This window comes from Macrotis lagotis, chromosome 1 (genome assembly GCF_037893015.1).
Source record: "Macrotis lagotis isolate mMagLag1 chromosome 1, bilby.v1.9.chrom.fasta, whole genome shotgun sequence".
Lineage (NCBI taxonomy): Eukaryota > Metazoa > Chordata > Mammalia > Peramelemorphia > Peramelidae > Macrotis > Macrotis lagotis.
Window position 1 is genome coordinate 925,402,321 of NC_133658.1, and position 25,663 is coordinate 925,427,983.

The 25,663-nt window shown below is 57.2% G+C and overlaps 2 protein-coding genes across 4 annotated transcripts; both read left to right on the forward strand.

The window, feature by feature from the left end:
- The first annotated feature begins 371 nt into the window (after window positions 1–371).
- NAT14 (N-acetyltransferase 14 (putative)) lies at window positions 372–9,726 on the forward strand. 3 transcript variants are annotated; one of them, XM_074220051.1, is made up of 3 exons: window positions 372–475; window positions 576–697; window positions 7,305–9,726. In XM_074220051.1, exons 2-3 carry the CDS (start codon window positions 626–628, stop codon window positions 7,848–7,850), a joined length of 618 nt encoding a protein of 205 aa, XP_074076152.1. In that variant the 5' UTR covers window positions 372–475; window positions 576–625; the 3' UTR covers window positions 7,851–9,726. The 3 variants fall into 3 exon arrangements, with proteins under 3 accessions (XP_074076152.1, XP_074076155.1, XP_074076154.1); XM_074220054.1 differs by having other exon boundaries at window positions 375–434; XM_074220053.1 differs by having other exon boundaries at window positions 388–475; window positions 580–697.
- On the forward strand, window positions 7,867–24,310 carry SSC5D (scavenger receptor cysteine rich family member with 5 domains). The gene is made up of 16 exons (XM_074219912.1): window positions 7,867–8,028; window positions 8,937–9,059; window positions 9,579–9,990; window positions 10,272–10,341; window positions 10,627–10,633; window positions 11,036–11,378; window positions 11,461–11,544; window positions 11,620–11,730; window positions 12,360–12,668; window positions 13,674–13,991; window positions 15,791–15,922; window positions 16,548–16,865; window positions 17,301–18,197; window positions 18,286–18,600; window positions 18,931–19,086; window positions 21,945–24,310. The coding sequence occupies exons 1-16, from the start codon at window positions 7,867–7,869 to the stop codon at window positions 23,534–23,536; spliced, it is 5,349 nt and encodes a 1,782-aa protein (XP_074076013.1). The 3' UTR covers window positions 23,537–24,310.
- Window positions 24,311–25,663: the final 1,353 nt, after the last annotated feature.

Consider the following 25,663-nt stretch of genomic DNA (forward strand, 5'->3'; position numbering starts at 1 on the left):
GGCAGGTGAGTGCTGCTTCCCTGGCCCATCGGCCCCCTTCAGGAGCTGGCCCCTGAGACCTTGGGCTAGTCACTTATGGCCATACAAGGGAGGTCTCCCACGGGGGGGGGGGAGCTGCCAGCTGTGCCCCCATGGGCCACAGTTTCCCCGTCTGTACAATGGCATGGAGGGTGCGAGGGCAGGCTAAATTGATGTCCAAGCACCGGTTCAGCTTCGTCCCCACCCCGCACCTGACCTTCCCATCCCCCTTTCTCCTCCTGACCAAGGCAGTTCCCCCCCATGTTCGGAATGGAATGTTCCGTCGGCTCCTAAGACTGGAGGAAAGGGGCGGGGCCTGAGCCGGGCGGGGCCATTCTTGAGGAGGAAGAGAGGGAGAGACCATTGCTCTCCGGGGCGAAGGGGACGTGAGCGCCTGGGCAGTCCCATTGTTGGAGGTGGGGGTCGCGTGTTGCACAGGCGGAGGCCGCCCAGGGAGGTACTATTGCCTCTAAGGGGAGGGGGAGGCCAGCCGAGGAGGGAACCATTACCGAGTCCATGGGGTCCGTGGGGGGGCCCTCCCTCCCGTTCTCCTGCAGGTAGACGGACCTTCAGCTCCCCGGACCGTGGGGGCGCCCGCAGGGGTGACATGGGCCCCGATCACCTGTCCGTGAGGCAGATGCGGGAGGAGGAGAAAGCCCTCGTCGTGGAGCTGCTGAAGGTCTATGGGGGGGGAGGGGAAGGAGAGGGGGAGGGGAATGGGCTAGGCAGCCCCCCCAGAAAGGCCCTTCCTTGGGCCCCCCTCGGGGCTGCTCCACAAAATGACCCTCAGCCCCCCCCCCCTCCCCATACCGTTCCCAGTTCCTACCAGCCCCGGTGAGCAAAGCAGCCCTCCCTCCCAGGTGACTGAGGCGAGATCAGCCCTGCCCCCTCCTCCCCAGCCCCTCCCCAGAAGACCCACAAATCCCAAGCATAAACTGCCCCCCTACGCACGCGCGCGCACACACACATGCACACACACGACACACACACGCGCACATGCACGCACAAACAAACGCACACACACACAACCCGACACACACTCTCTGCCCCGCCCCCGCCCCTCTTACTTCCTAGACTCAGACAGAGAGCTACAAAGTAGCTCAAAGGAGCCACAAAGTAACACAGGTGGGAATGCAATGTAACCTTGGCGGGCTAGAGCTGAGTCCCAGGGGAAGTAGGAGGGCATCGCGGGCGGGTAGAACAGCCTGGCTAAGGGGAAGGAGGCAGGAACTCAGCTACATTAGGCCGATGCCACCTTGCCAAGGGCTTTAAGTACCGAACCTTTAAAATCTAGATTTTATTCCTGAGTCCCTGGGGATGGCCCGGAGATTCCATCAGGGGCCAATTGGTCAGAACTGTGCTTTAGGAAAACCCATGTGTCCATAGCAGGGCAAAGGATGGATTGGAGAGGGGAGGGGAAGAAGGGAAGATCTGAGAGGCACAAGCAGATAGGATCTGAAGAAGCCGGTAGGATCGGAGCATCCTCTTGCCCAGTCTTGACGACTCCCTATCCCCCTTGAGTCTTTCCTTTTCCAAGTCAAATGTCCCCCAGTCGTAGAGCTAATCTTCCTATAGCGTGACCTGGTGCACATCACCGTCCTCGGTGTTCTGCTGCTCTACTCCAGTCTTCTTAAATGGGACTCTGGAATGGAGCAGAATACTACAGATCAAGCCTTGTCCAGATGAACACAGTACATGGGGTTATCCCTTTCTTTCTCGTCCCTGACTCTCCTCATGAAGCCCAGAAGGGTTTTGGCCAGCCCCTCCTTCCATTGACTTCCATTGGGTTTATGGTTCACTAAGGACTCTGGATCATTTTCTGACAAACTGCCATCGAACCATGGCCCCTTCTATCTAATCCTCGTGACTTTGATTGTAACTATTGAATTTCAGTGTCTTAGCTTGAGTTTTGAGCCCGTCAGAGTCTTCTGGATCCCCAGCATCATCCATCCTTCCTCTTCTGTGCTGTCTCTAAGTTTGAAAAGTTGGTATCCTCTTTATCCAAGTAAAAGATGCAATGGCCTGAAACCTAAAACAGATCCCTGGAGCACTCCTCCACAGACTTTACAAACAAACCACTTCTTGAGTCTGATCATCCTCACAGGTCTGAATTCATCTAACTGTAGTCTCCTCTGCTCTCCATCATTGCTGCAAAAAATGAGCTGTTTTGCCAAAGACTCCATAAGCTAGATTCCCAGCATTCTCCCCACCTACCATTTTAGTCATTTTATCCAAAAGGAAATAAGGTTAATCTGAAATGACCATTTTCTTTCCTTTTTAAAATTTTGGTAACTCTCTCACTAGCCTGCCCCTCTCCCATGCTCCCTCTGCCCCACTTTTTTAAAATTTCTTTATTTATTTGAGGCAAAGGAGTTAAGTGGCTTGCCCAAGGTCACACAGCTAGGTAATTATGAAGTTTTTGATGCCATATTTGAACTCAGGTTCTCCTGACTCCATGGCCAGTGCTTAATCCCCTGCACCACCTAGCTGCCCTCTGCCCCACTTTTAATCACGGAGTCAAACAAAATCCATCCATTTGGCTATGACTGAAAATGTCCATCATGTTCCACACCTGGAGTCCTGCCCCTCTCTGAGAAGAGGTCCATTTTAAGCTTCCTCATCAATTTTCTGGAATCATGACTGGTCATTGCATTGATCAGAATTCTGAAGTCTTCCAGAGTTTATGATATTTACAAAATTGTTGTTTTCATAGAAATTGCTCTCCAGTTTCTGCTCACTTTGTTCTGTATCAGTTCATGTGAGTCTTCCCAGGTTTCTCTAAAACCATTCTTTTAGGCATTTCTAATGCCACATTGATATTCCAATGCATTCAGATATAATAGTTTTTTCAATCATTCCTCAATTGATGAGGGTCCCTTTCATTTCCAGGTCTTTACTACAACAAAAAGAGCAAGGAAATATTTTTGTCCCTGTGGATCCTTTTCCTCTTTTGTTGTTCTTGTTTGGGGTCCAGTGGTGGTATGTGTGGATCCGAGGGTAGACACAGTTTAATGACTTTAGGGGGACATAGTTCAACTCACTTCCCAGAATGGCCAGACCCATTTCCAGCTCCAAGCCCCAATTCACCCAGTGTCTGTTTCATTTTTGCTTTCCCCTTTGATCATCTTTGCCAATCTGATGGGGTGAAGTAGAATGTCACAGTTGTTCTCATTTGCATTTCTCTAATTAAGAGTGATTTGGAACATTTGGGCCATAGATCTGCCGATAACTTGGATTTCTTCCTTTTCACATCCTTAGAGGGAAAGGAAAAAGGAAGGAATCAGCTTTCCATTATTCCCCTTTTCAGATGACCATATCCCTTTAGTTGACTGTTCTAGAAGTTTTCTTAGGAATCATAGTCAAATTTCTGGCTTTTTGTTTTCAGATTCTGTTCTCTGGCCTTTTTAGAAAATCGTGACAACGTTTGCCCCTTCTGGTCTTGCAATGCCTCCCATTTCCATCATTTTTTTTTCTTTTTGGAGGGGGGGGGTTTGCAAGGCAATGGGATTAAGTGGCTTGCCCAAGGTTACACAGCTAGGTCATTATTAAGTGTCTGAGGACGGATTTGAACCCAGGTCCTCCTGACTCCAGGGCCAGTGCTCTATCCACTGTGCCACCTAGCTGCCCCACTTTTGAACCATTTTGAATCTGCTTTCCTGATATCTAGGCATTCATTCCAGTCTATCTGATTTCCTCTCCTCAGTCACAGGCTTTAAGATAGAATGGTTCTAGGGGCAGCTAGGTGGCGCAGTGGATAGAACACTGTCACTGGAGTCAGAAAGACCTGCCTTAGACAAGCCACTTAACACCATTGGTTTGCAAAAACCTTTAAAAAAAAAAAAGGTGGAATGGTCCTAGCTGTGTGATCTTGGACAAGTCACTTAACTCCAGACGCTGCAAAAAAAAAGTAAAGCTAGAATTGTTACTTTGTCCGGATTTCCGTCATTTCCTCTGCAACTACTAGTTTCTCCCTATTGGTGAGAATCATATTCAGAATAGTCTTTTCCCTTTGCTTATTCTGCATTTGAAAAGGATCAAATTATCATTAGGGCAAGTCAAGAACTTAGCAGCCCCGTTTAGCCTTTTGGTAAAGAGAGGGGTGAGGAGAGAAAAAAGAGAGGGGAGAAAGAGAGAGAAAGGAGAGGAAAAGAGGAGGGAGGAAGAAGGGAGAGGGAGGAGACAGAGAAAGGAGGGCGGGAAAGAAGAAAGAAAGAGGAGGGGGGAAGAGAAGAGAGCAAGGGGGAAGACAGAGGAGAGAGAGAGGAAGCAGAGAGAGAAAAGAGGGGGAAAGAGGAGAGGAGAAAGAGAGGAGAGAGCAGGGAGAGAGAGGAGAGCAAGGAAACAGAGAAAGAGAGAAGAAGGAGTGCTTTAGAAGGTTTGAATTTTGGAAATCCCTCATCACTCCTATATCTTCCTTGGGGCATGGCTGCTGACCTATTTCCCAAACCATTCATCTAACTTCTCCTTCTGTCCAAGTGCTCTGTGGTACAATGATCATCCGTTTTTCACCCAAGCACTCCATCATCCTTCCCCACTCTGATCTACTTAAAGATAGCTTTTTAACTTCCAGGGCCATCTCATATCTTCTTAGATAAAGAAACTGCAATAACACAAGTTCACAGTTTCTTATCTCACTCTCATTCTTAAATGTTAAAGCGTGTCTATTTAATGACCATTAAGTTTGTTCACCAGAAGTCAGAGGAAATGCCTCCCCAGTGTAGCCCCTTGACCCAGCCTGTTTCTTTTGGAGGACTTACCCTCAACCAGTCCTCATCCAGTCCTAACCTAGGTATGGCTTTCTTTCGCTACCCAGAGTCCCAGGGATAGGAAGGAGAATAAATGTGTTCCCTTGTGTGATCCCTGCAATTACTCTTATTTACATCACTCTCTTAGAGCAGTCTGAGGAAGAATAAGCTCGTCATGGCGACTTAGGGACTCTAAGGGCTGACAGAGTGAGGGGTTCAGGGTGGCACACCCAGGGGGATGGCGGTGCCAGTTTGGAAGGGGGTAGATTTGTGGGGAAAGTCACCACGTCCATTTGTTTTTATTAAGGCACTCTGCTAAGTTCTTGGTATATAAGGAGAGGAAAAAACTCGTTCCTTGTCCTCTAAGAGCTCACCGTCTGATGGAAGAGAAGAGGTGTAAACAAGGAATACAAACAGAAGCCTGGAGATAACCCCAGAGAGAAGGCACAGTGTGGAGGAGAACCAGCAAGCAGTGATGAAGACCATAAAAATGGAGAGAGCTCTAGACCTGGGGGGATGGGGGGGTGGCCAGAGTAGAGAGATGACCTATTCAAGGAACAGCAGAGGCAGTGATAAGTATTTATAGGGTGCTAGGCTAAGCACTTTACAAAAATCTCATTTGATCCTTACTAGTCCCAGTTTACAGTTGGGGAAACTGAGGCAAACAGGAAAACATCCCCAGGATCTCCCAACTAATAAGTATCTGAAGCCTGATTTGAACTCAGATCTTTGTGCCTCCAGGTCCACTGAGCCACCTCGCTGCCTCTACATAGTATAAGAAGCCTGGAAAGCTAGGGGATTGGACTTTAAAAACCAAATAGAAAGGGTGGCTAGGTGGTGCAGTGGGTAGAGCACTGGCCTTGGAGTCAGGAGTACCTGGGTTCAAATGCAACCTCAGACACTTAATAATTACCTAGCTGTGTGGCCTTGGCCAAGCCACTTAACCCCATTGCCTTGAAAAAAAAAATCTAAAAAAAAACCAAACAGCATTCTCAATGTGATCTTGGAGGCGATAGGGAGCCACTGGAGTTTCTTGAGGAGAAGAGTAATAAGATGAAACCTGCACTTTTGGAAGATTCCTTTAATGGTAGAAGGGAGGTTAGACTGGGGAGTTTAGGGAGACATAGGAGGCAGGCAGACCCCCCCCCCCCCAGCAGCTATTGTCATAGTCTAGGCTTGAGGGGTTGAGGGCCTGCACCAGGAGAATGATAGTGTTAGAGGAGAGAGGGGCCATATTGAGAAATGCTGTAGAGTTAAAATAGATAGATCTTGGCAAGGACTTGGATATGAGGAGTGAGAAGTATTGGGGAGGCATGAATGATACCTAGTTTTCAAACCAGAGCAGCCATGGGGATGAGGTTAGTAACAGGAAGGGGTGAGGTTTAGGAGGAAAATATGACTTTGGTCTGGGCTTGTTGAGTTAAGATGGCTTCCAGTTGAGATGTTTGCTAGCCACTTGGAGATGGGAGACAGAAGTTCAAGAGAGAAGTTTGGGCTGGATCAGATCGGGGAATCACAAGCATCTCTCCTGCTCATTGGATCCATGGGAGCGGATGAGATCAGTGAGTGAGGTGATAGAGTGGAGAAGAGGAGTTTTACTTTGGACCATTTAATTTGATGCCCAAGCTAGAGTTGGCCATTGGGATTGATGATTGGGAGAGAACAAGGTTAGACTGGAGTCTTGGGGGTCACTGGCTTAGGAATGATGTTGACCTTGGAGGTGATAAGGAAGGAAGGGGGGTATGGATAGAGCTGTGAGGTGGGTACCCCACGGGAGGGTTCTAGGACTCCCAGGAGAAGCAGCTGAGGAAGGGCAGACAGGTAGGAAGAGATCCAGGAATGCCGATTCATGCACAACTTGGGAGGAAAGAGGAACCCAGTGATCTAGCCCTAGGTCTCTCTGCACCAAGTTCCTCCTGTAGCCCCTTCTCCCTAGCATCCCAACCATCTGGGCCTTCCCCCATCCAGGGCACCCAGGAGCCCCTCCCTCCCATTTCCCACCATTTTCTCCCCAGTATTCCCATTGGGGCCCCTTCACCTCCTTCCTCATCATCTCCCTCAGATCTTGCTTCAGTCTCTCCTTTCAATCTTCCCTCTTCTCTCAAAGTTCCCCCACCCACATTCTACTCAGGATCCCTCCAGAACTTCTGCCCCATCTGGCTTCCCATCAGCCCTCATGCTCCAGCCTTCCCAGCACCTTGGGAGCCCCTCCCTCTCCCCCCCTCTCCCTCATCTTCTCCCATTCCCCTTCCTCCGGATCTTTCTGCTTTCAGGATTCTCTGTTGGGTGCTCTCACCATGCCCTTCTTCTCAAGGTCCCTCCCAAATTCCTCCTTCCAGAAGCTTCCTCAGCAGTTAGCCCAGTAGTTGACCCCCAGGAGTTGACTCATTAAAGCTGGAGGCCTGGCTGAGCCGCCCCTGAGAATTCCCCCATCCCAACTGCCTCAGTGGCCCTCCTGCAGAGGCTCCCTCGGGGCATGCTCTCCCCAGCCTCCACCCGCCAGCCAGTGCCCCCCTCTGACTTCTGCCCCTTTATCCTCAGGATGGGGTGAAGGACACAGAGAACCGCGTGGCCCTTCATGCCCTGACACGGCCCCCGGCCCTCCTGCTCCTGGCTGCCGCCAGCAGTGGGCTCCGCTTCATCTTGGCTTCCTTCGCCCTGGCCCTGCTCTTGCCCGTCGCACTGGCTGTGGCCGCCCTCAAGCTGATGGTGCGAATGCGGTGGGCTTCCCTCCCCTCCCCCTCTGGCCTCGGAGGCCCCTGGGTGGCCGTGTGGGGAAGCGACGACGTGTGCGGGGTCCTGGCCCTGAGTCCTGGCCCCAGCGGGGGCAGCCTGGCCGTGGCCCGCCTGGCTGTGGCCCGCTGGCACCGTCGCCGGGGTGTGGGCACGAAGCTGCTGGCCTTCGCTGAGGCCCGAGCCCGGGCCTGGGCCCGCCAGGCCGGGGGCTCTCCCGCCAAGCTTGTGGTCCCAGCTCCTGTGGGAGCCCGGGGGGTCACTGCCCTCCTGGAGGGAAGAGGCTACCAGCCCGAGGGGGGCTGGGGCTGGATGGGACACACATTTGTGCGGGAATTCACCAAAGAATTCTGACACCCCCCCCCCCCAAATGCGGGGCAGTGAGGGTCGGACTGCCATTCGGGACACCTGCCTGCTTTCCCCGGCCCTTCTGCCTTCTGGAAATGAGGCAGCCTCACCGATTAAATATGGGGAATTGCCGGTGGCTCCTTTTTTAGACCAGGGACTCTGGGATGCTGCCCCCTTGCCCGCCGTCAGGGTCCCCATGCCTCCCCCTCCCAGAACCTCAGGCCTTGGCCCTCCTATCCCACTGCCCTCCGGCTGGCCCGGACTAGGCCTCTTTACCTTTCCTGGGCCCTGCCAAGACCTGCCCATCACCTTTCTTCTCTGAAGTCCATTCTCAGATGTCCTCTCCAACAGCCCCACCCCAGACTCACTGAAGGCTGCAGGCCTGGGATCTCCTGCCCTCTCCCCTCTCAGCTGACCTTCAGCCCCATGGGCTACCCTCTCCTCAGAGCCTCTCCTCCCAGGGTCCTTTCCCAAGGATCTTCCCCTATCCAGGGGACCTTCCCATGAGCTTTGACTCCCTTCTCCCTGGTTGCCTGGACAGCTCCTCTCTGCTTTGAGGCCCCACAGAGGAACTGCCCCCATCTTCTGTGGCGCCCCCCACCATGACCCTCCTTCTCTGCTTCAGTCTTTCTCTTCCCTCTCAGCCCTCCTTTCCCCTCACATCTGTTTTTATACCCATTGATAATAAACTCTGAAACGCCTGCCGCCTGCCTCCTGCCTCCCTCCCCCACCCACCCCCCTGATGCCTTTTCCAGGCCCTCCAGTCGCCTTTCCAAGGCCTGTCTGGCCCTGGATCCCACGTGCATATGGGGGAGGTGGAGGCAGGAGGGAGGAAGGGAGGTCTGAGCCACGACTAGCTGCCCCTGGCTCCCCAGGCCCCCGGCAGTTGGAGATGAGCTCAGACGGCCAGGCCATCCCCTGCCAACCTTGATGACTCATGCTCCCCATTAGCACATTTTTTCCGCCCCACATCTGCTTGCTGGGCTTGGGGGCCAAGTGTCTGCCCCCGCCCCACTCCCCTGCCCTCCCTCTCCAGCCCCCAGCTGGACCAAGCTACCCCCCCTCCCCCCTTGGGTCCTGGGGCTATCTCAGGTCAGCCTGACCTTCCCCTGCCTCCGGACCGGGCCCTGCAGCTGGGGTCCGGGCACCCACCCTCCCATCCTCTCCAGTCCAACAGATGACTCTTGGCTGAATCTCAGCCCCGTGGTTTGGCCGGTGAGCCGGACTTCCAGACGGCCCCCTCTCCCCCAAAGGCAGTGACTGGTGGGCGAGGACGGGGCGGCCGGCCGGACTGCTGGAAGAAACAGTGCTAAAGACCCAGAGAGGCTGAGGACACAGGCAGAGACCTCTGGGGAAGAGACCCCCCCCCCCCAGAGAAAGAGAGTGGGACACTGAGGCAGAGCCTGAGGACCCTGAGAGAAAAGGGAGGTGCACTGAGGCAGAATCTGGAGAAAACAGAGGCACACTGAGGCAGAGCCCAGGGACCCTGACAGAAAAAGAGGTATATTGAGGCAGAATCCAAGGACCCTGACAGAAAAAGAGGCGCATTGATACAGAACTTGGGAACCCAGAGAGAAGAGAGAGGCACACTGAGGCCAACCTGCAGAATAGAGGCGTCCAGAGGCAGAGCCCAGGCACCCCAGAGGTAAAATTGAGGTAGAATCCAGGGACCCCAGAGAAAGAGATTGAGGCAGACTGGGGACCCCAAGAGGAAAAAGAGGTCCACTGAGGCAGAGCCTAGAGCCCCCAGAGAGGAGAGAGAGGCACACTGAGGCAGAGGCCGCCGCAGCAGCCCCAGCCATCACCCCCTTCAGCAGGTCTGCAGTGTCTGGGGCCAGCCTCCAGTGGGTGTTTACAGATCTGACCCCCCCATTCCCCCCCGCCTCCTCCTCCTCCTCCTCAGCCCCCTCCCGGTCCCCTGCTGCCTTCTTCACTGTTTTTCCTGTCTTCCTGGTGCCGGCGTGTCCCCAGCCCCCGCCCGCCTGCCCGCCCCTCCTCAGTCCAGGGCGCTGCCGGCATTTCCCTTTAGCTTTTGCCTCCTCCTCGTCGTCGTCCTCATCTGCTCTCCCCCCGGCCCCCCCAGCCCCCCCAGCCCGGCTCCTAAGGGCTCACTCTGCAGAGATGAGGGTCCTGGCCTGCCTCCTTGGTGAGTGACCACAGAGACCCAGGGGTCCCTGCCCCCAGCCCTTGCCTCCTCCAGGAGCCAGGCATCTGGGCCCCCAGCCCTTGGCTCCTCTGCCCCAGCTCCTTCTGGGCATCTGGGAGTCCTCTCACTCTGCCCCCCCACCCTGAACCTCAGGGATTCATCAGCCTGCTCCCCTCCCCCAAGAGAGGTCCAGGCATTTGGACCCCCAGCCTCTGCAGGCTCCCCTGCTCCCTCCCCCCTCCTCTGGAGCCCAGCACTCACTGACCTCTGTTTCCTTCCAGTGTCCAGGGCCCATGGCCTTCAGGGGGCCCAGAGTCTCCTGGCACTCTTACTGAACCACCCTCTGCAGAGGTTGGGGCTCCATTTCCTCTGGTCAGAAATCCAGGACCCCCCCCCCCAATGCTTTGCAAATCCTTGGCCCTGACAAGGCTCCAAGCTGCCCCAGATCCCTTCATTTCTCCTCTGAGAGGGTGCCAGGCCTAAGGACTCGCCCCCCCATCTTTTCTTCCCTAATTTCTCTTCCAGCTGTTCTGATGGGGATTCAAGCTGTGGGTGAGTCTTTTCTGAGTCCCCTTCTCCCCACTTGGAGTGTCTCCCTGAGCTCAGGATTCTCCCCTGCCCTCCCTGGGGATACAGCATCCAGGTGGGGGGAGGGTAGCTCCCAGGGATCCCCCCCCCCTGCAGCCCCAACCCTGCCCATCACAAAGTTGGGAGTGTGGGATCGCAGGGGCCCCCTCCCCACCCAGGTCCCCAGGGTCCAGCCAGCCCTTCCCTGGGCTGTGTGTTTCCCAGGAGCTCAGGGCTAGCCCCCCGGGATCTACAAGCCCTTCTCTGGGCAGAGACCCAGGCTCTAGCTTCCCCAGCAGCCAGTCCTCCAACCCTTTGTATTTCCCTCAGAGACCTCACTTTTGTCAGGGACTTTGGGGGGATCTGGTCTCTAAGCCTCGACTCTTCTCAAGCATCTGGGGGGCTGGCATCCCAGCCCCCAACCCCCTTGCTTAGGCAGCCCAAGTATTTAGTACCCCAGGCCCCCTCCAAAGCCTAGGGATCCTGCGTCCTCATTGGACCCCCCTCGGCAGAGCGGCTGCGCCTGGCCGGGGGCCCCCACGGCTGCGCTGGGCGGTTGGAGGTGCGGCATGGGGGGCGCTGGGGGACAGTGTGTGACGACGGCTGGGACCTGCGGGATGCGGCCGTGGCCTGTAGGGAGCTGGGCTGCGGGGGAGCTTTGGCCGCCCCGGCGGGGGCCTTCTTTGGAGAGGGCACCGGCCCCGTCTGGCTGAGCGAGCTGGCCTGTCGAGGGTCTGAGAGCCGGCTGGGCCTCTGTCACCACCGAGGCTGGAAGGCCCACATCTGCTCCCACGAGGAGGACGCTGGCCTCGTCTGTGTAGGTGAGGGCCTCACCCCGTCCCCCCAAAGCCAGGCCCACCTCCCTCAGGAGCCCCAGGCCCCCAATCTGCCCATTCCCTACAGGTCAGCGGGCAACCAACTCGAGGCCGGATTCCACAGAGCCCCTGGACCCAGAGCTGGGGTCGGAGGCCTCCCCGACCTCCCCAGGTGAGGCCCCCACATCTCCCCCTGCAGAATCCATAGATCCTGGGACTTACCTCTCCCCTCCCCTCCCCTCGGCAGCCCCTCCCCTAGCTGGGAACCCGACAAGCAGCCCCCAGAAGGCCCATCGGCCCCCCAAACTGCCAAAGTCTACCCGGGCTCCTCTACTGACCTCCAGTGCTTCCCGACAGGGTGAGTGACCCCCACCCGGTCCTCATGTGTCCCTCCCTTCACCCCCATTACCTCTTCAGTCCTCAGCCAAGACCGGGGTACTCATTCAGAAAGATCTTGGGGTCAATGGGGTACACACTTTGGCTTCTTACCTGCCTTCACTCTTCCTGCCCCAATGTCCAATTGCCCCAGAGACCCCCACGTCCAACTCCCCAGCCCTTGCCCCTCCCCCCAGGGCCCATATGTCCTTCTCTGTGACTGCAAAGACCTAGAGGTCGCCTGTTATCTGGCTCTGGAACCACTTGGCCGTCCGTCAGTGGCCGCATACTTGACCTGTTATTATTCTCTTTGCCAGCCCCCACCCCTCAGGGATCCAGGTGCCTGCTCCTTGCCCCCTGCCTAGCTCAGAGATCTGGGGATCTGCCTCCTCAATCCCTGTCATACTCAGGGCCCCGGGTGTCCCCTGCAGAGTCAGGCGAAGCCCACTGCCCCTTGACTCCCAGACCCATGCAGCCAAGCCCAGGCCTGCCAGCCCCCAGTGTCCATTCTCCCCAGGGATCAAGCCTCTGTCTCTGGGCCCCTAACCCCTAGGACCCTGATGCCAGTAGGGCTTAGGGGAAGGCCTGCCTCACTGGGTCCCTCCTTGGCAGAACGACTGCGCCTGACTGGGGGTCCGCACAGCTGTTCTGGACGGCTGGAGGTGTGGCACGGGGGCCAGTGGGGGACGGTGTGTGACGACGGCTGGGACCTTCGGGATGCTGCCGTGGCCTGTAGGGAGCTGGGCTGCGGGGGGGCCCTGGCTGCCCCTGGAGGGGCCCGCTTTGGGGAAGGGTCGGGACCCGTTTGGATGGATGATGTGGGCTGCGGGGGTGGGGAGCAGGCCCTCCAGGACTGTCCCCGGAGCCCTTGGGGACGCAGCAACTGTGACCACACGGAGGATGCCGGATTGGTCTGTGAAGGTGAGGCCCTCTTAGCAGAAAAAGGTCTGCCCTTTTGCTTGCCCCTTGGCCCTGCCACTGCCTGGATGGGGGGTGGGAGGGTCTTAGATGAGTCCTTTCCCTGATATGGGCCTCAGTTTCCCTATCTGTAAAATGAACTGACTAGACCAGACAGTGTTGAATGGATCTTTTTTTTTTTTAATTGTCACTGCTATATGTTTTCATAGATTATATTCTAACAGGAATAAATCTTTCCCAAGCTGACATTCTAGTGCCTAAGGCCTGGGGTTCATGGGTGACCCTTCTGTCATTTCTTGAATCTCTCTTCAACCTCAGAGGACTCACCAGACCCCTCACCCAAGCATGACCTCAGACCCTGCCCTGGATGCTTTCCACCCATACATCACCCTCATCCTTCCTGATGAGCAGGGAGGTGGTGCAGTGGATAGAGCACTGTTCTTGGATTCTGGAGGATGGGAGTTCAAATCCAACTTCAGACACTTAATGCTTACTAGCTGTGTGACCTTGGGCAAGTCACTCAACCCTGACTGCCTCGCATCCAGGGCCATCTCCAGTCAGCCTGATTCCTATCTGGCCACTGGACCCAGATGACTGTGGAGAGAGTGAGCCTGGGAACTGGCACAGCCCCCCTCACTCAAATCCAATGTACTTGTCTTGGCATCACCTCCCTGATGCCGTGGTCTTTGAGAACAAAGGACAAAAACCAAAAACAGTGAACAGGGAGATGAGGGAGAATTTGGGGGTGGAAGCAAGGACATCAGGGGATCCCCAGTCCTTGACCTTTGAAGATCTCCTCATAGTCCCCCCCTCCCTCCACACCAACATACTGTGATGGATGAGGGAAACAAGGTGTTTGGGGTGGGGTGGGGCAGAGAGGGAACAGGATGGTGGGTTGGAGAGTGGACAAGAGAAGGTAAGCTGGGGGACTCAGAGCAGTGGGAGAATGAGCTGGGGACCCAGGGGACCCTTGCAGACTGACCCTTGCTGCCTTTCCCCCTACCCTAGGCCCAGCCCCCCGCTTGCGCCTGGCTGGGGGTCCCAACGGCTGTGCTGGACGGTTGGAGGTGTGGCACGGGGGCCGTTGGGGGACGGTGTGTGATGATGGCTGGGACCTACGGGATGCCGCTGTAGCCTGCAGAGAACTGGGCTGTGGCGGGGCCCTTGCTGCCCCTGGAGGAGCCTTCTTTGGGGAGGGGGCTGGACCCATCCTGCTGGATGACCTCCGGTGCAAGGGAAATGAGACCTCCCTGGGGTTCTGCCCAGCCCGTCCCTGGGGCCAACATGACTGTCACCACCGAGAGGATGCAGGGGCTGTGTGTGATGGTGAGGCCCCCCCTCCCCTCCCACCATCCCAGGGCCCCCAGTTCTTCAGTGTCCCTCTGAGGGGGGTTATCATCCTCTGCTCCCCCCCCCCCACTGCCCCCAGAGATGGGAGCCCATCCTGAGCCCAGTGCCCACCCCAGCATATCTGAGGAGGCACCCTCCCACTACCCTAGGCAGAGCAGGCTTTCACCTGCTGGACCTCCCAATGGACTTCCACCCTAATCTGCCTCTTGGCCTCAGCTTCCCCCCTGCTCCTGGTTTTACCCTGTTGACCCAACCCACCTGCCATGTGACAGCCCTTCAAATATTCAAAGTTAGGCCAGGGGACCTTCAGTAAGTGGCCCAGCCACAGAAGGGCAGACAGTCCTCGCCCTCACCACGCCAACCAACAAATGAGAAAAGGGATGCAGAGGAGGCCCCACAAAGGAGAAGCTACAGGGACCCAGGGAGGGGCAAAGTCATCCTGTAGACTTCGGGAAAGCAGGAGCCAGAGACAGGGAGGGCTCCAGACACAGGGGGCGCCCAGAGCCAAGCTAGGAAGGATCTTGGTGGTGGGAAGTCACGAGGCCGGGTCACTGGGGAAAGGATGGGAACAGTGGGGAGGAGGTCTGGATTATGAGTGCCAAGCAAAAGATTTGGCTTTTGTTCCTGGATGCAATAGGGAGTCACTGGAGTCTATTGAGGAGGGCAGTGACATGGACACTGCCCTTTAAGGAAAATCACTGTAGTGGCTGAATGGAAGGCAGATCAGAGGGGGAGGGGTTGGAACCAGGCAGCCCCCCACCCCCACCCCAGGCCACTGCCCTGGTCAGGCAGGAGGTGAGGAGGGCTGAACCACACAGCTGCCCTTAGGCTACCTTTCATACAATTTTCATCCTGACTCATAGGAATAAAAGTCCAGTGGAGCTTTATTAGTTCCTGCTGTAAACTTCTGGTCCTCTATGGCCCCTGGATCTTATCCAGATGAATTGGAGCATGGCGGGGCCTTTCCACTTTTTTACTTGGGAAACTTGATCTTTGGAACTCAAGCATAAAATTGCAATTACTTCCCTTAAGGTTCACCTTCCACATTTTCGTCTCATTGTTTGAACTGGTCAGCCTCTAAACCCTGACTTTCAGGGAAAGGAGAGACAGAGGCCCAGAGAGAGACAGACACAGAGAGAGAGACAGAGAGAAAGAGACAGACACAGAGAGACAAAGACAAACAGAGACAGAGAGAGAAATTTACTGTCATCTCCAATTAGAGGAGTTGGCCTGGACCCCTGGGACCCTCGGCTGGCTGCCTCCAGCCAAGCTGACATCCAAACTGGTGGTTATCTGAGTCTGACCCTTCAGCTAGCCCTGAACTGATCTGATTGCAGTTTCCCCATAGGGCGAGGTGACTGTAGAGTGGCACTCTCTACTGAGGGCGATGCCCGGGCCAGTGAGCCTGCAGGACCAGGAGAGATGGTGGGTGGAATGCTTAACCAGAGCGGAGGGAAGCTACCCGCATTCTTCTGCTGGTCCGGCGGGACCTGGGCCAATAATTGGAATGGGGCTCCTCTCCCACTGACCCTTCTCTCTGGCCCTGTCTCTCCCCCCAACTCTTCTCCCCCGACCCAACTTGTCTACCTTCATCACTTCCCCCAGCCTCCTCCTCTCTTCTCCTCTTCCTCCCTGGCCCAGTTCTCTCCTTATAGACCCTTCTCCTTGCCCCCCCACTCCACCAGAGGGTCCTTCCTAGAACTCCTTTCCCTCTTCTCTGCACAGGCCTTGGACACTGGCTTCTTTACTGTTCCCCCTTCCTCCCCCCAATACAGGTCTGCCTCTGGGTTTGCCTACCCCAAACCTGGGCAGCAGCAGCAGCAATGGGACCCTAGAGACTCAGAGCCCCACTAGTGGGCCATCTCCTGCCTCTCCCACCACCCTGCTGGACCCAGGCCCTGAGGACGGTGAGTGAAAGAAGCCAATCTGGCCCCTGGGGCCCCTGATTTTCAGTGGGGGGAGAACTTAACTGTCTGGCTATTGGATTCAAGGGGTCACCAGGAGCCTGCAGACCTTGACAATTGAGGGTCTTCTGCCTTTCTGCCCCACATTAGTGTTGGAACTGTGTCTAGGTCAAACTGACCATTTTTCCAGAGGGGGAAATTGTAGTCTGGAAAGGGGAAGGGGCTTGCCCTCGATCATCATGTCACATGTGAAGAAGTTGAGGCCCAGAGAAGCAGGAACTTTTCTAGGGTCACACACACACACACACACACACACACACACACACACACACACACACACATACACACACACCACATATGAGATTATCCTCCTTGTCCCGGGAGGGGGAAATCAAACCAGGCCTGGACCTGCAGATCAAATGTTGATGCATCAAGGCCTAGACCCTTCCTTCCTTTCTCTAGGACTCAGTTTCCCCATCTGTAAAAGGGAGGATTCACTTCGATAATATCCAAGGTGCCTTCCAAGTCTCATCCCCATTGTCCTGAGAGGGAAACAGATCACTGGGGTGGCTCTTATCATTGGGCCCTGCCCCTCCAGGCTGCTTATGACTTCTGCTCTCCCTCACAGGGACCCCCCACCTTCGCCTAGTTTCTGGGCCAGGCCGGTGTGCTGGGAGGCTAGAGGTGTGGTATGGAGGTCACTGGGGAACTGTGTGTGATGACAGCTGGGATGTGCGAGACGCTGCGGTGGTCTGCCGAGAACTGGGCTGTGGGATCCCCCGGGAGCCAGGCCCTGCCGCTGGCCGCTTTGGCTGGGGGGAAGGCCCCATCTGGCTGGATGATGTGGCTTGCACTGGGGCCGAGGCCCAGCTGGCCAACTGCCCTGCAGCCCCCTGGGGGAAACACAACTGTGCTCATAATGAGGATGTGGGGGTCACTTGCACAGGTGAGGGGTCCCCTCCCCAGGGCTACCCCTCCCAACCATTATTCTGGGAGAGATTCATGGGACAGGTGGGGGGGGGGGGGAGAAGGGATATTTGTCCCCTCCCCAGGGCCACCCCTCTAGACCCTTGGCTAGGAAGGGTTCTGGAGAGGCCTCCCTTCTGGAACGAGGGAGGACTTCTAAGAAAGGGAGGGCTCCGTTCCCTCAAACCTGGGAGGGTTTACTGATTCTTGGAAGAGGCAAGGAGTCCCCCAGAAGGGAGAGAGAGAGAGAGAGAGGTGAATGGACTAGCCAAATCTACGAGAAACCCTGGGGGAACAAAGGCAGGAAGGCTTCCTGGAGGGGGGAATGAGATGGGTGAAGCAAGGGCTGACCGATCCAAGGGGGCCACCCTAGTACCCCGCCTTCCCCATGTCCCCTTCTCTGTTCTCTACCTAGGGAGTCTTGGGTCAGACTCAGTCCCAGACCCCTTCAGCTGGAGCTGGGCTCCAGAACCCCATGGGGATGGACAAGGCTGGCCTGTCAGGAAGTGGACCACAGAGAATCCCGAGGCCATGGCCACCCAACTGACCACTAGAAGCCCAACTACAACAGTGGCCAAGCCAGGGAGGACCCCACATGGCCCCAAAAAGTGGGCTGTGAAGAAACCACGGAAACCAACCGGGCGACCCCCTGGACAAACCCCCACAAAGGTCCCAAGGAGGCAGGCCACTCGGCTTCCGCACAGCCAGGCCACTCCTCAACTGACCACGCAGGCTCCCCGAGGCCAGACCCCCCAGGCCTCCTCCAAACTGACCACACAGGCTCCCCAAGGCCAGAACCCCCGGGCCTCCTCCAAACTGACTACTCAGGCTCCCCGAGGTCAGGCCCCCTCGGCCTCCTCTAAAATGACCACACAGGGTCCCAGAGGCCAAACTTCCCAGGCCCCCCCCAAACTGAGCACCCAGGCTCCCCGAGGCCAGCCCCCTTTGACATCCTCTAAAATAACCACACAGGGTCCCAGGGGCCAGACTTCCCAGGCTTCCCCCAATCTGGTCACCCAGGCTGTCCATGCCCAGACCTCCCAGAACTCACCACTTCTGACCACTCAGACCTCGCTGCCCAACATACCACTGCCATCTTTGAGTAGCCCCCAGTTGACCACTCAGTCCTCCCAAAGACAATCTTCTCAGGTCCCCCCTGAGTTGAGTACTCAAGTCCCTAAGGAAGTGACCCCAACAGAAACCTCCCAAGATGCAGGCTCTTCCACACCAGGGGCTGAGAGCAGCCAGGGACCCCCAAGCACAGTCAAAGCCACGTCCTCTCCCCAGGCCTGGCCGGGCTCCGGAGAGGCAGGTAAGACCAGAGCAGGCAGAGGGAGGGAAGGAGGCCAGGGAGGGAGGCTCATAGGGGGACTGACCCCCAGTCCCCACATCATTGCCAGGTCTCTTCCGGCTGCGTCTCTCGGATGGACCCGATCGATGTGCCGGGCGGCTGGAAGTGCGGCGTGGTGGCCTCTGGGGAACCGTGTGTGATGATGGCTGGGATCCCCGAGATGCTGCTGTGGCCTGCCGGGAGCTGGGCTGCGGTGGGATCCGGCCCCGGGTGGGCAAGACCTACTATGGATCCGGGACAGGCCCAATCTGGTTGGACGACGTGGGTTGTGTGGGCATTGAGGCCTCCCTAGCGGACTGTCCAGCCTCACGCTGGGGGAGCCACAACTGTGACCACCAGGAAGATGTGGGGCTCACCTGCACAGGTATGACAAGAAGCCTGAGGATCAGGGTCTAGGGAGGTATGGGTGGGCTGGAAAAGTGGGGCACAGGATGCTATGACCCTGGGAGACCCCATACTCACATCCCATGATCCAAAGGGACCAGCCTAGACTAGTCTATGGGGCAATTCCAGGAAAGAGGCAATGCCAGGGAAGGGGGCATAAAGGGAGCTGGGGAGCCAAGAAGAGGCTACAGTATGTATGATGTAGATGGGGAGCATTAGGAGGGGCCAGCGGGACACTGGCTTCGTCGGAATCTAGTCAGAGGGATGGGGAGCTGGGAGTCTCCAGAATCTTCCCCATCTCTCCCCACAGGGGACATGGAGGATGACAGTGATTTCCCCTGGGCCTGGGACACTAGTTCTTCAGGGGACAGGACCCAGGGAAGCCTCACAACAGGGGTTCCTGGAGCCACGACTGCCCCCAACCAGACCCTGGCCCCCCAGACCCCTTGGGACCACAGAGATGCAGGTGAGGAGCAAGGGTAATCCCAGAGATGGGCCTGGGGAGACTGGCTGGGCCCCCACAAGCTCACAAGGACACTCCCAGGAAGAGCCCCCCAAACCCCATCGAGACCCTGGGCTGTCTAAGCTCAGACACTTCATCCCCCATCCCAACCGGGGTCCTAGAGATCCTCCAAGTGATCCAAACCAAAGTGAATCCAGAGACCCCACAACTGGGGGGAGCCCAGAGACCTCACAGTAATGTGGCCGGGGAACCTCAGGGACACTGAGGCCAGACCTCCTGGATGGCCCCTGGGAAGCCCAGAGAGGCAGGGATCCAGTAATAACCCTCCTCCCCCACCCCCAGCTCCTCATGGCTCCCATCCCAGCAAAGCCCAGGGGAACCGGGCAGCACAACCCCTTACCAGGCTGCAGCTGTTTCCCCTGGCCTCCCCCACACCGTGTTCCCTAGGGAGCGCTCCCTCCATGGGGCTGGCCCTCCCTAGGCCAGAAGCTCTGATTCAGCTCCTCCTCGTCCCTCCCAGGCTCACCCCCGAGTATGGAGATCTCTCTCCCAGACCATCTGCCTGGGGGGGGGGGGCGAGGGGCCTTCTCCCCTCCTCCTCCCCTCTGACTCTCCCTGGAGTCTCTGTCACACACACACACACACACGCATGCACACACACACACTCTCATACTCACACATACACACTCACACTCACCCCCCCCCTTTTCCCAATCTCCCCTCTCCCTTGGCCCCTCCCCACCTCTCAGACTTCTTCCCTCCTCCACTGTTTCTCCTCCATCTCCAGGTCTCCATCCTTCCTGGTCCTCTCCTCTGACCTCTATCCCTGTCCCTCCTTCCATCTCTCTCTGGGCTCCTTTCTCCCTCTCTGCCTCTGGTACTCGTGTCTCTGTGGGGTCCCCACTTCCCCAAGGCCCCTTTCCTGACCTCAGCTCCATGGTCTCTGGCTTTCCAAGGGTCCCCCTCCAGTTCTCTCACCTGGCCTGTGAGCCCATGCCCCAGGCAGCTGGGGCCATGGTGGAAATGCAATCCCCCTTCCTGACATCTTTAAGTCTTGGGACTCTTTCCCTTTTGCCCCATCTCCCTGTCTCTGTGTTTGGTGGCGGGGGGGGGGGGAGGTAAGGGTAAGAAGACTGGAAAGTAAGGGCCAGCTTTGAACCCATAAGGATTTTCTATTGGATCCTGGGGGCAATAGGGAAGCACTGGTGTTTTTTGAGTAGGGGAGTGACATGGTCAGAACTGCCCTTTAAGGAGATTGAAGGGAGGATGGACTGGAGTGGGGAGAGACTGGAGTCTGGAAGACCCCCACCCCCCAGTATTGCAGTGGTCCAAACATGATGGGGCACGGGTCTGTGAGTGTGAGGAGAGTCAGAGAAGAGATGGCACAGCAGTGAGCTAGCTCATTGGACCTTGGCCACAGCTTGGATATGGGAGGTGAAAGGAAGAGAGAAGTCCAAGAAGACTGAGGTTGGGAGCCTGAGCTTGGAAGGAGGAGGGAAGGTTCCAGAGGCAAGACAATGAGATGCTGAGGATCTCTTTCTCTCAGGACAGCTGGTTTGAGGGGGCCAATAGCCAATTGAAGATGAAGACTGGAGGTCCTCAGAGAGGTGGGGGCTGAGAATCATCATAGATCACAATTAAATCTTCCAGAGCTGATGAGCTCATCAAATAAAGTCATCTCCAGGGCGAAGAGAAGAGGGGCCAGATCAGAGGGGTGACCCGAAAGAAAGGGAAAGAAGGAACTGACAGACAGGTAGAAAAACCGGGGGGGGGATCAAAACCCTGGAGAGAAGAGAGTATCCAGGAGGAGAGAGTGGCCAACTGTGCCCAAGGCTGCAGAGAGGTTGAGGATGAAGATGGAGAAAAGGCCATTGGGGTTGGCAGCAGAGAGACCATTGGTAACAAGGGTGGAATGATGGGGATCTTTAAGAAGAGTCCCAAGAAAGGAAGTGGAGGAACCTCTTGGAGATGACCTTCCGAAAGGGTTAGCCACAACAGCCCCTCATTCAAAATCTAATTCATGTGCGTGGCATAGCATCATCTCCCCAGTGTCATGGTCTTCTTTGAGAACGGACCAAAAAAACCCCTTATCATTAGCCACCAAAGGGGAGAGAGATTTGGGGCAAGAGCCAGTGGTGATGGATGGCTCAGGTGGGGATGGGGGAAGAGGTTTGTAGACAACTGGGAAGCAGCCAATAGACAGACTGAGGATAAAGGTGGGAGTGACAAAGGGGGAGACGGGGGAGACCTGCTGGAGAAGACACAATGGAATGGGGTCTCTTAAGCAGGAGGACGTATTCCTGTGGGAAAGGGCAAGGCCACATTTCCCCAGGAAATGGGGAAAGGAGAAGAGGGGCAGAAGGCACCTGGGTGAGGGGAGAGGAGGAGGAAGGAGAGAAGAGTGAACTTCAATGAGATTTTTTCAGTAAAATAGAGGCGAGGTCCCTGGCTGAGATGGGGAGAGGAAGGAGGAGTCAGGGAAGGTGGAGGAGACTGTGAGGGTGCCCAGGAGACTGGGGGTGGCAGGGTGGCTGGGTGTCCCTCCCCCATCTCTGCTCCTCTGTCCCCTAGTCTCCTGCTCCCTCCACCTACCTGTCCTTCCTCCTGTTTCCATGTGTCCCTTTCATGCCTATCCCCACCCCCCTCCTCCCAAGGAAGGGATCCCTCACTGGGAACCCCTGAGGACTCCCAGGGCCCTCTGAAGAACAATGGGGATGGTTGGGCACCAGGGGGCATCCCGAGGCCTTCCCATTGTGTGGTTCCTAATGGAAGACTCAAGTCGGCCGGCCGATGTATGAGGCCAACATTGTCCTATTGGCCCCCTTCAGATCCACCCTTCCCCCTCTTCTTTCTCTCCCCAGATTTCCACAGTGGGTCTCAGCCTGTCCCACACACAGCCACCCCCAAGGAGACTTCCCTTCCAGATCTCCAGATGACCACTCTCCCCAGTGCAGAGCTGACCACCGAATTGAACACACAGTTGACCTCTGATCTCAGACTGGCTCTGACCACTGACCCCAGCCCTCATCTGACCCCTGACCCATACCAACAGCCAACTCCTGACCCCAGCCCGCAGCTAACCACTGACCCTGGCCAACTACTGACCCTTGACCCCAAGCCACAACTGATCTCTGATATCAGTCAAAAACAGACTTCAGATGTTGTCTTAGAGCTGGCCTCTGACCCCAGCCCACAGCCGACCCCAGATTCTACGCCTCAGCTGACCTCTGACCGTTCCCCAGTGTCTATGGTCATGCTTAACCCTGACCTACAATTAATTACCGATTCTGGCCCACAGCTCACCCCTTCCTCCACCCCACAGCCAATGACTGTTATTGCCCCACAGTGGACATCTGATACCAACCAACAACTGACCATTGAGACCCCCTCACAACTGACCTTTGACCCTAGCCCACAGCTGACCACTAAGTCTGCCCTGGACCCGACCTCTGACCCTAGCCCACAGCTCACCCCTGATTCTATCTCATCCGTGACCACTGACCCATCCCTGCAGATGCCTTCCAACTCCATTTCCACCCCAGAGTTGACCACTAAGCCCCCTGTAAACTCACAGGTGACCCCTACCTCTAGTCCTGCCCAAACTAAACAGTTGATGCCAGAGGCTTCTCCAAGCCCAAAGGTGACCACTACCTCCCCCAGGGCCCCGGGACTGACCCAAGACTTGCCCTTTTCAATAGAATTATCACCGGAGCTCAGTTCCACCTCCCAGCAGACTGCAGTGCCCTCTGCTAACCCAGGGATGCCCTCAGAGTACATACCATCCACACAACCTCCCTCAGGACCCCAGGCTGAGCTTCCTAGCAGCTCATGGCCCCCCCCAGCCCTAGGAAAAAGTCCAACTGGCCCCTCTCCAACATCCTCAGAAACAGCCAGAGATATCAGCCCTACCCCGAGCCCCACCTCAGAGCCTCCGGAGACTACGTCCCTGAGTCCTGACCCTCCCAAGGTCCCAGATTCTCTCTCTAGGCAGAGTGGGGCTCAGGAGCCCAGCATCCCTGTGGCCTCATCACCCACCATTAGTCCCAACCTTGCCCCAACTCCGGAGCAGAGAGCCAACCAGACCCACCCCAAGCATTCTCCACCAGCCAGCTCTGTGGAGACCGGCCAGTGTGTAGCAGCCTCTCCCACCACCCCGACTGTCCTCCGGGTTATGGCCTGTGAGCCCCCAGCTCTGCAGGAGCTGGTGGGGGCAGTGAGGGATGTGGGCAAACAGCTGCACAGTCTGACCCAGGCGGTCCTGCAGACCCGAGATGAGAGGAGGGCCACGAGCCTGGAGCTGGGCCAGCTGGTGGAGGCCATACGGGGCCTGGGCGATCTGGGCCAAGCACTGAAAGGGCTGGTGGAGGTCTCGAGGACTCCCCCGACCCCCAGGCTCCCAGAGGAAGAGGAGGAGGAGGAGGAGGAGGAGAGGCCCCGAAGAGGGGATGTGTGAGCCCTCCAGAGACTGACAAAGGGCAGAACTGCCCTCCTGCCCTGTCCCCAAGTGAACAAAGATGAGCCAAGTCCCAGTGCCTCTGGTGGTTTAATCGAAGCGTCTTCTGAGTCCCCACTGTCACCTGGCTTGCCTCAAGCATATAGCAGAGAGCAGGGGAGGAGACCAGGACCCTGGGCCTGGAGGGACCACGTGGCCTCAGGGACCCTTCTGAGCAGGGGGCCTGGCAGAGTTCCCTGCTGCCCCCCTCCTACCTGCTACCCCCACACTTCATTACAGGGGGGGCCTCCAAGACCTTTCTGAGCTGGGGTCCTGGCAGAGCTCACTGCTGTCCCCCCACCCTGCTGTCCCCTCACCTCATTATGGGGGGCAGAGGGGGGGCCTCCGAGACCCTTCTGAGCAGGGGGCCTAGCAGAGCTCATTGCTGCCCCTCTTCCTGCCTTGTTGCCCCCACACCTCTTTGGGGGAACAGAGCCTAGCCAAATCTCCCTTGGAGAAGTGCCTTATTTCCCCTTGAGCCTCCCAAAGGGGACAAGGGGCTTTGGGGCCCAGGGCTTCCATCTCTTTAGGGCGGCAGATCCTTGGGGCTCCTCCCTCCCCAAGCTGACCTTCCTGGGGCCTCCCTCTGCTTCACCCTCTCACTGTGTGACCTTGGGCAAAGGGCTCCCCTCTCTGGGCCACCCCCAGATGGGGGGGATCCGCCTTGAGGATCTCTGAGCGCCCCCTTCAGCCTTTAGGCAGCCTTGAGTTTCCTCCCTCTGGGCGGTGAAAGGGACAAAGCGTTCCTGGCGGGGCAGTAGAGGCCAGGGAAGGTCAGCCCTTCTCACCACCCCCTAAGCCTGGGGAGGGAAAGGCCAGGAGGGTCCAGTTACTGGGGGTGGGGGGGGGAGCCGGACTAGGTGGGAGGGTCCGGGGGTCCTGGCGGACTGACGGGTCTGGGCCAACTGCTTGGGAGCTCTGAGCACGTCGGGAATCTCAACTTCCCCTCTCCCAGTAAGCCGGGCGACGGAAATAACTTCTGACTGGGCCCCTGGGAGTGGCCGCCTGGGGCGAGGTGCCCACCCTACCAGGGTAGGGGCGGCTGGGGGACAGGACACCTGGGTCTTGGCAGCCTCCACCCTCACTTCTGGGCTGCTCCTGCTCTCTGAGCTCGACCCCTCTCTGAGATCTCCAAGGGCAGGGGTCAGCCTGTCTCCCATACCCCCTCCCAGGAGCCCCAGAATCATATGAGTTATATGAATTATAGGGCACCCCACCAGACAGGCATGGAGGGGTAGGGACTTGCCCCCCTCCTGGAGCCATGGGCAGGCCTGGGGGGGCCAGGGACCCTTGCCCCCTCCCTGAGCTGTGGGCAGGTCTCTGGGTCAAAGGACACCCACACCTCTCAGGGACGCTTGCCTCCTCCCCGGCCCCCAAGTGTGCTTAATTACCCAGTTATCCTATCCCAGCTGGCCTTTAAGCTGGAACATCTGGCCCAGGGGCCTGGAGCCAGGGGCAGGGTTGGGGTAGCCAGTGCCAACCCCCCTGCTGACACATGGCAGGCCTTGCTCAGGGAGCCCCCCAAGGAGCATTCAAGGGCAGGCCTCCAGCCTCAGAGCTATCTTCCCCTGCCCCCCACCCACTCTAGGGAGCAGCACCCCAAGACCCAGTGTCCTCCACTGGTGCCATGGCTAGGACTGGGGGGCATATATGGAGGGGCAGAGGAAGGACCCTAGCAGGATCTGAGACCTTGAATAGAGTCCCAGGAAGGTCAGAGGCAGCAGGAATGCAGAAGCTCCCCCCACCCGAGCCAAAAGGGGAAATTGAGGCTGAGAGCTGAGAAAATCGCTCCCTCCAAGGTCACAACCCCTTCCTCTCTGTGTGGGGCCCTGGCACGGCCCCCCACTCTCCCCACTGGGACAGCAGGCACCCAGCAGAAAGGTGGCTGCTCAGCCTCTGCTACTGGGGTCTCTGTTGGAGGCTGACCTCCACCACAGGGTGACCTTGGGTGAGTGGATTCCTCTTGGTCAGACGGGGGCCGCTCTGAGGTGCCTCTGCCAGCTGCCCTCTTGGATGGGCGGCCACAAGCTCCCTCGGGACTTCTTGGCCCCAGGGCCCCGGGCCCTAGTCAGCAGCTGCCCAGGCCCC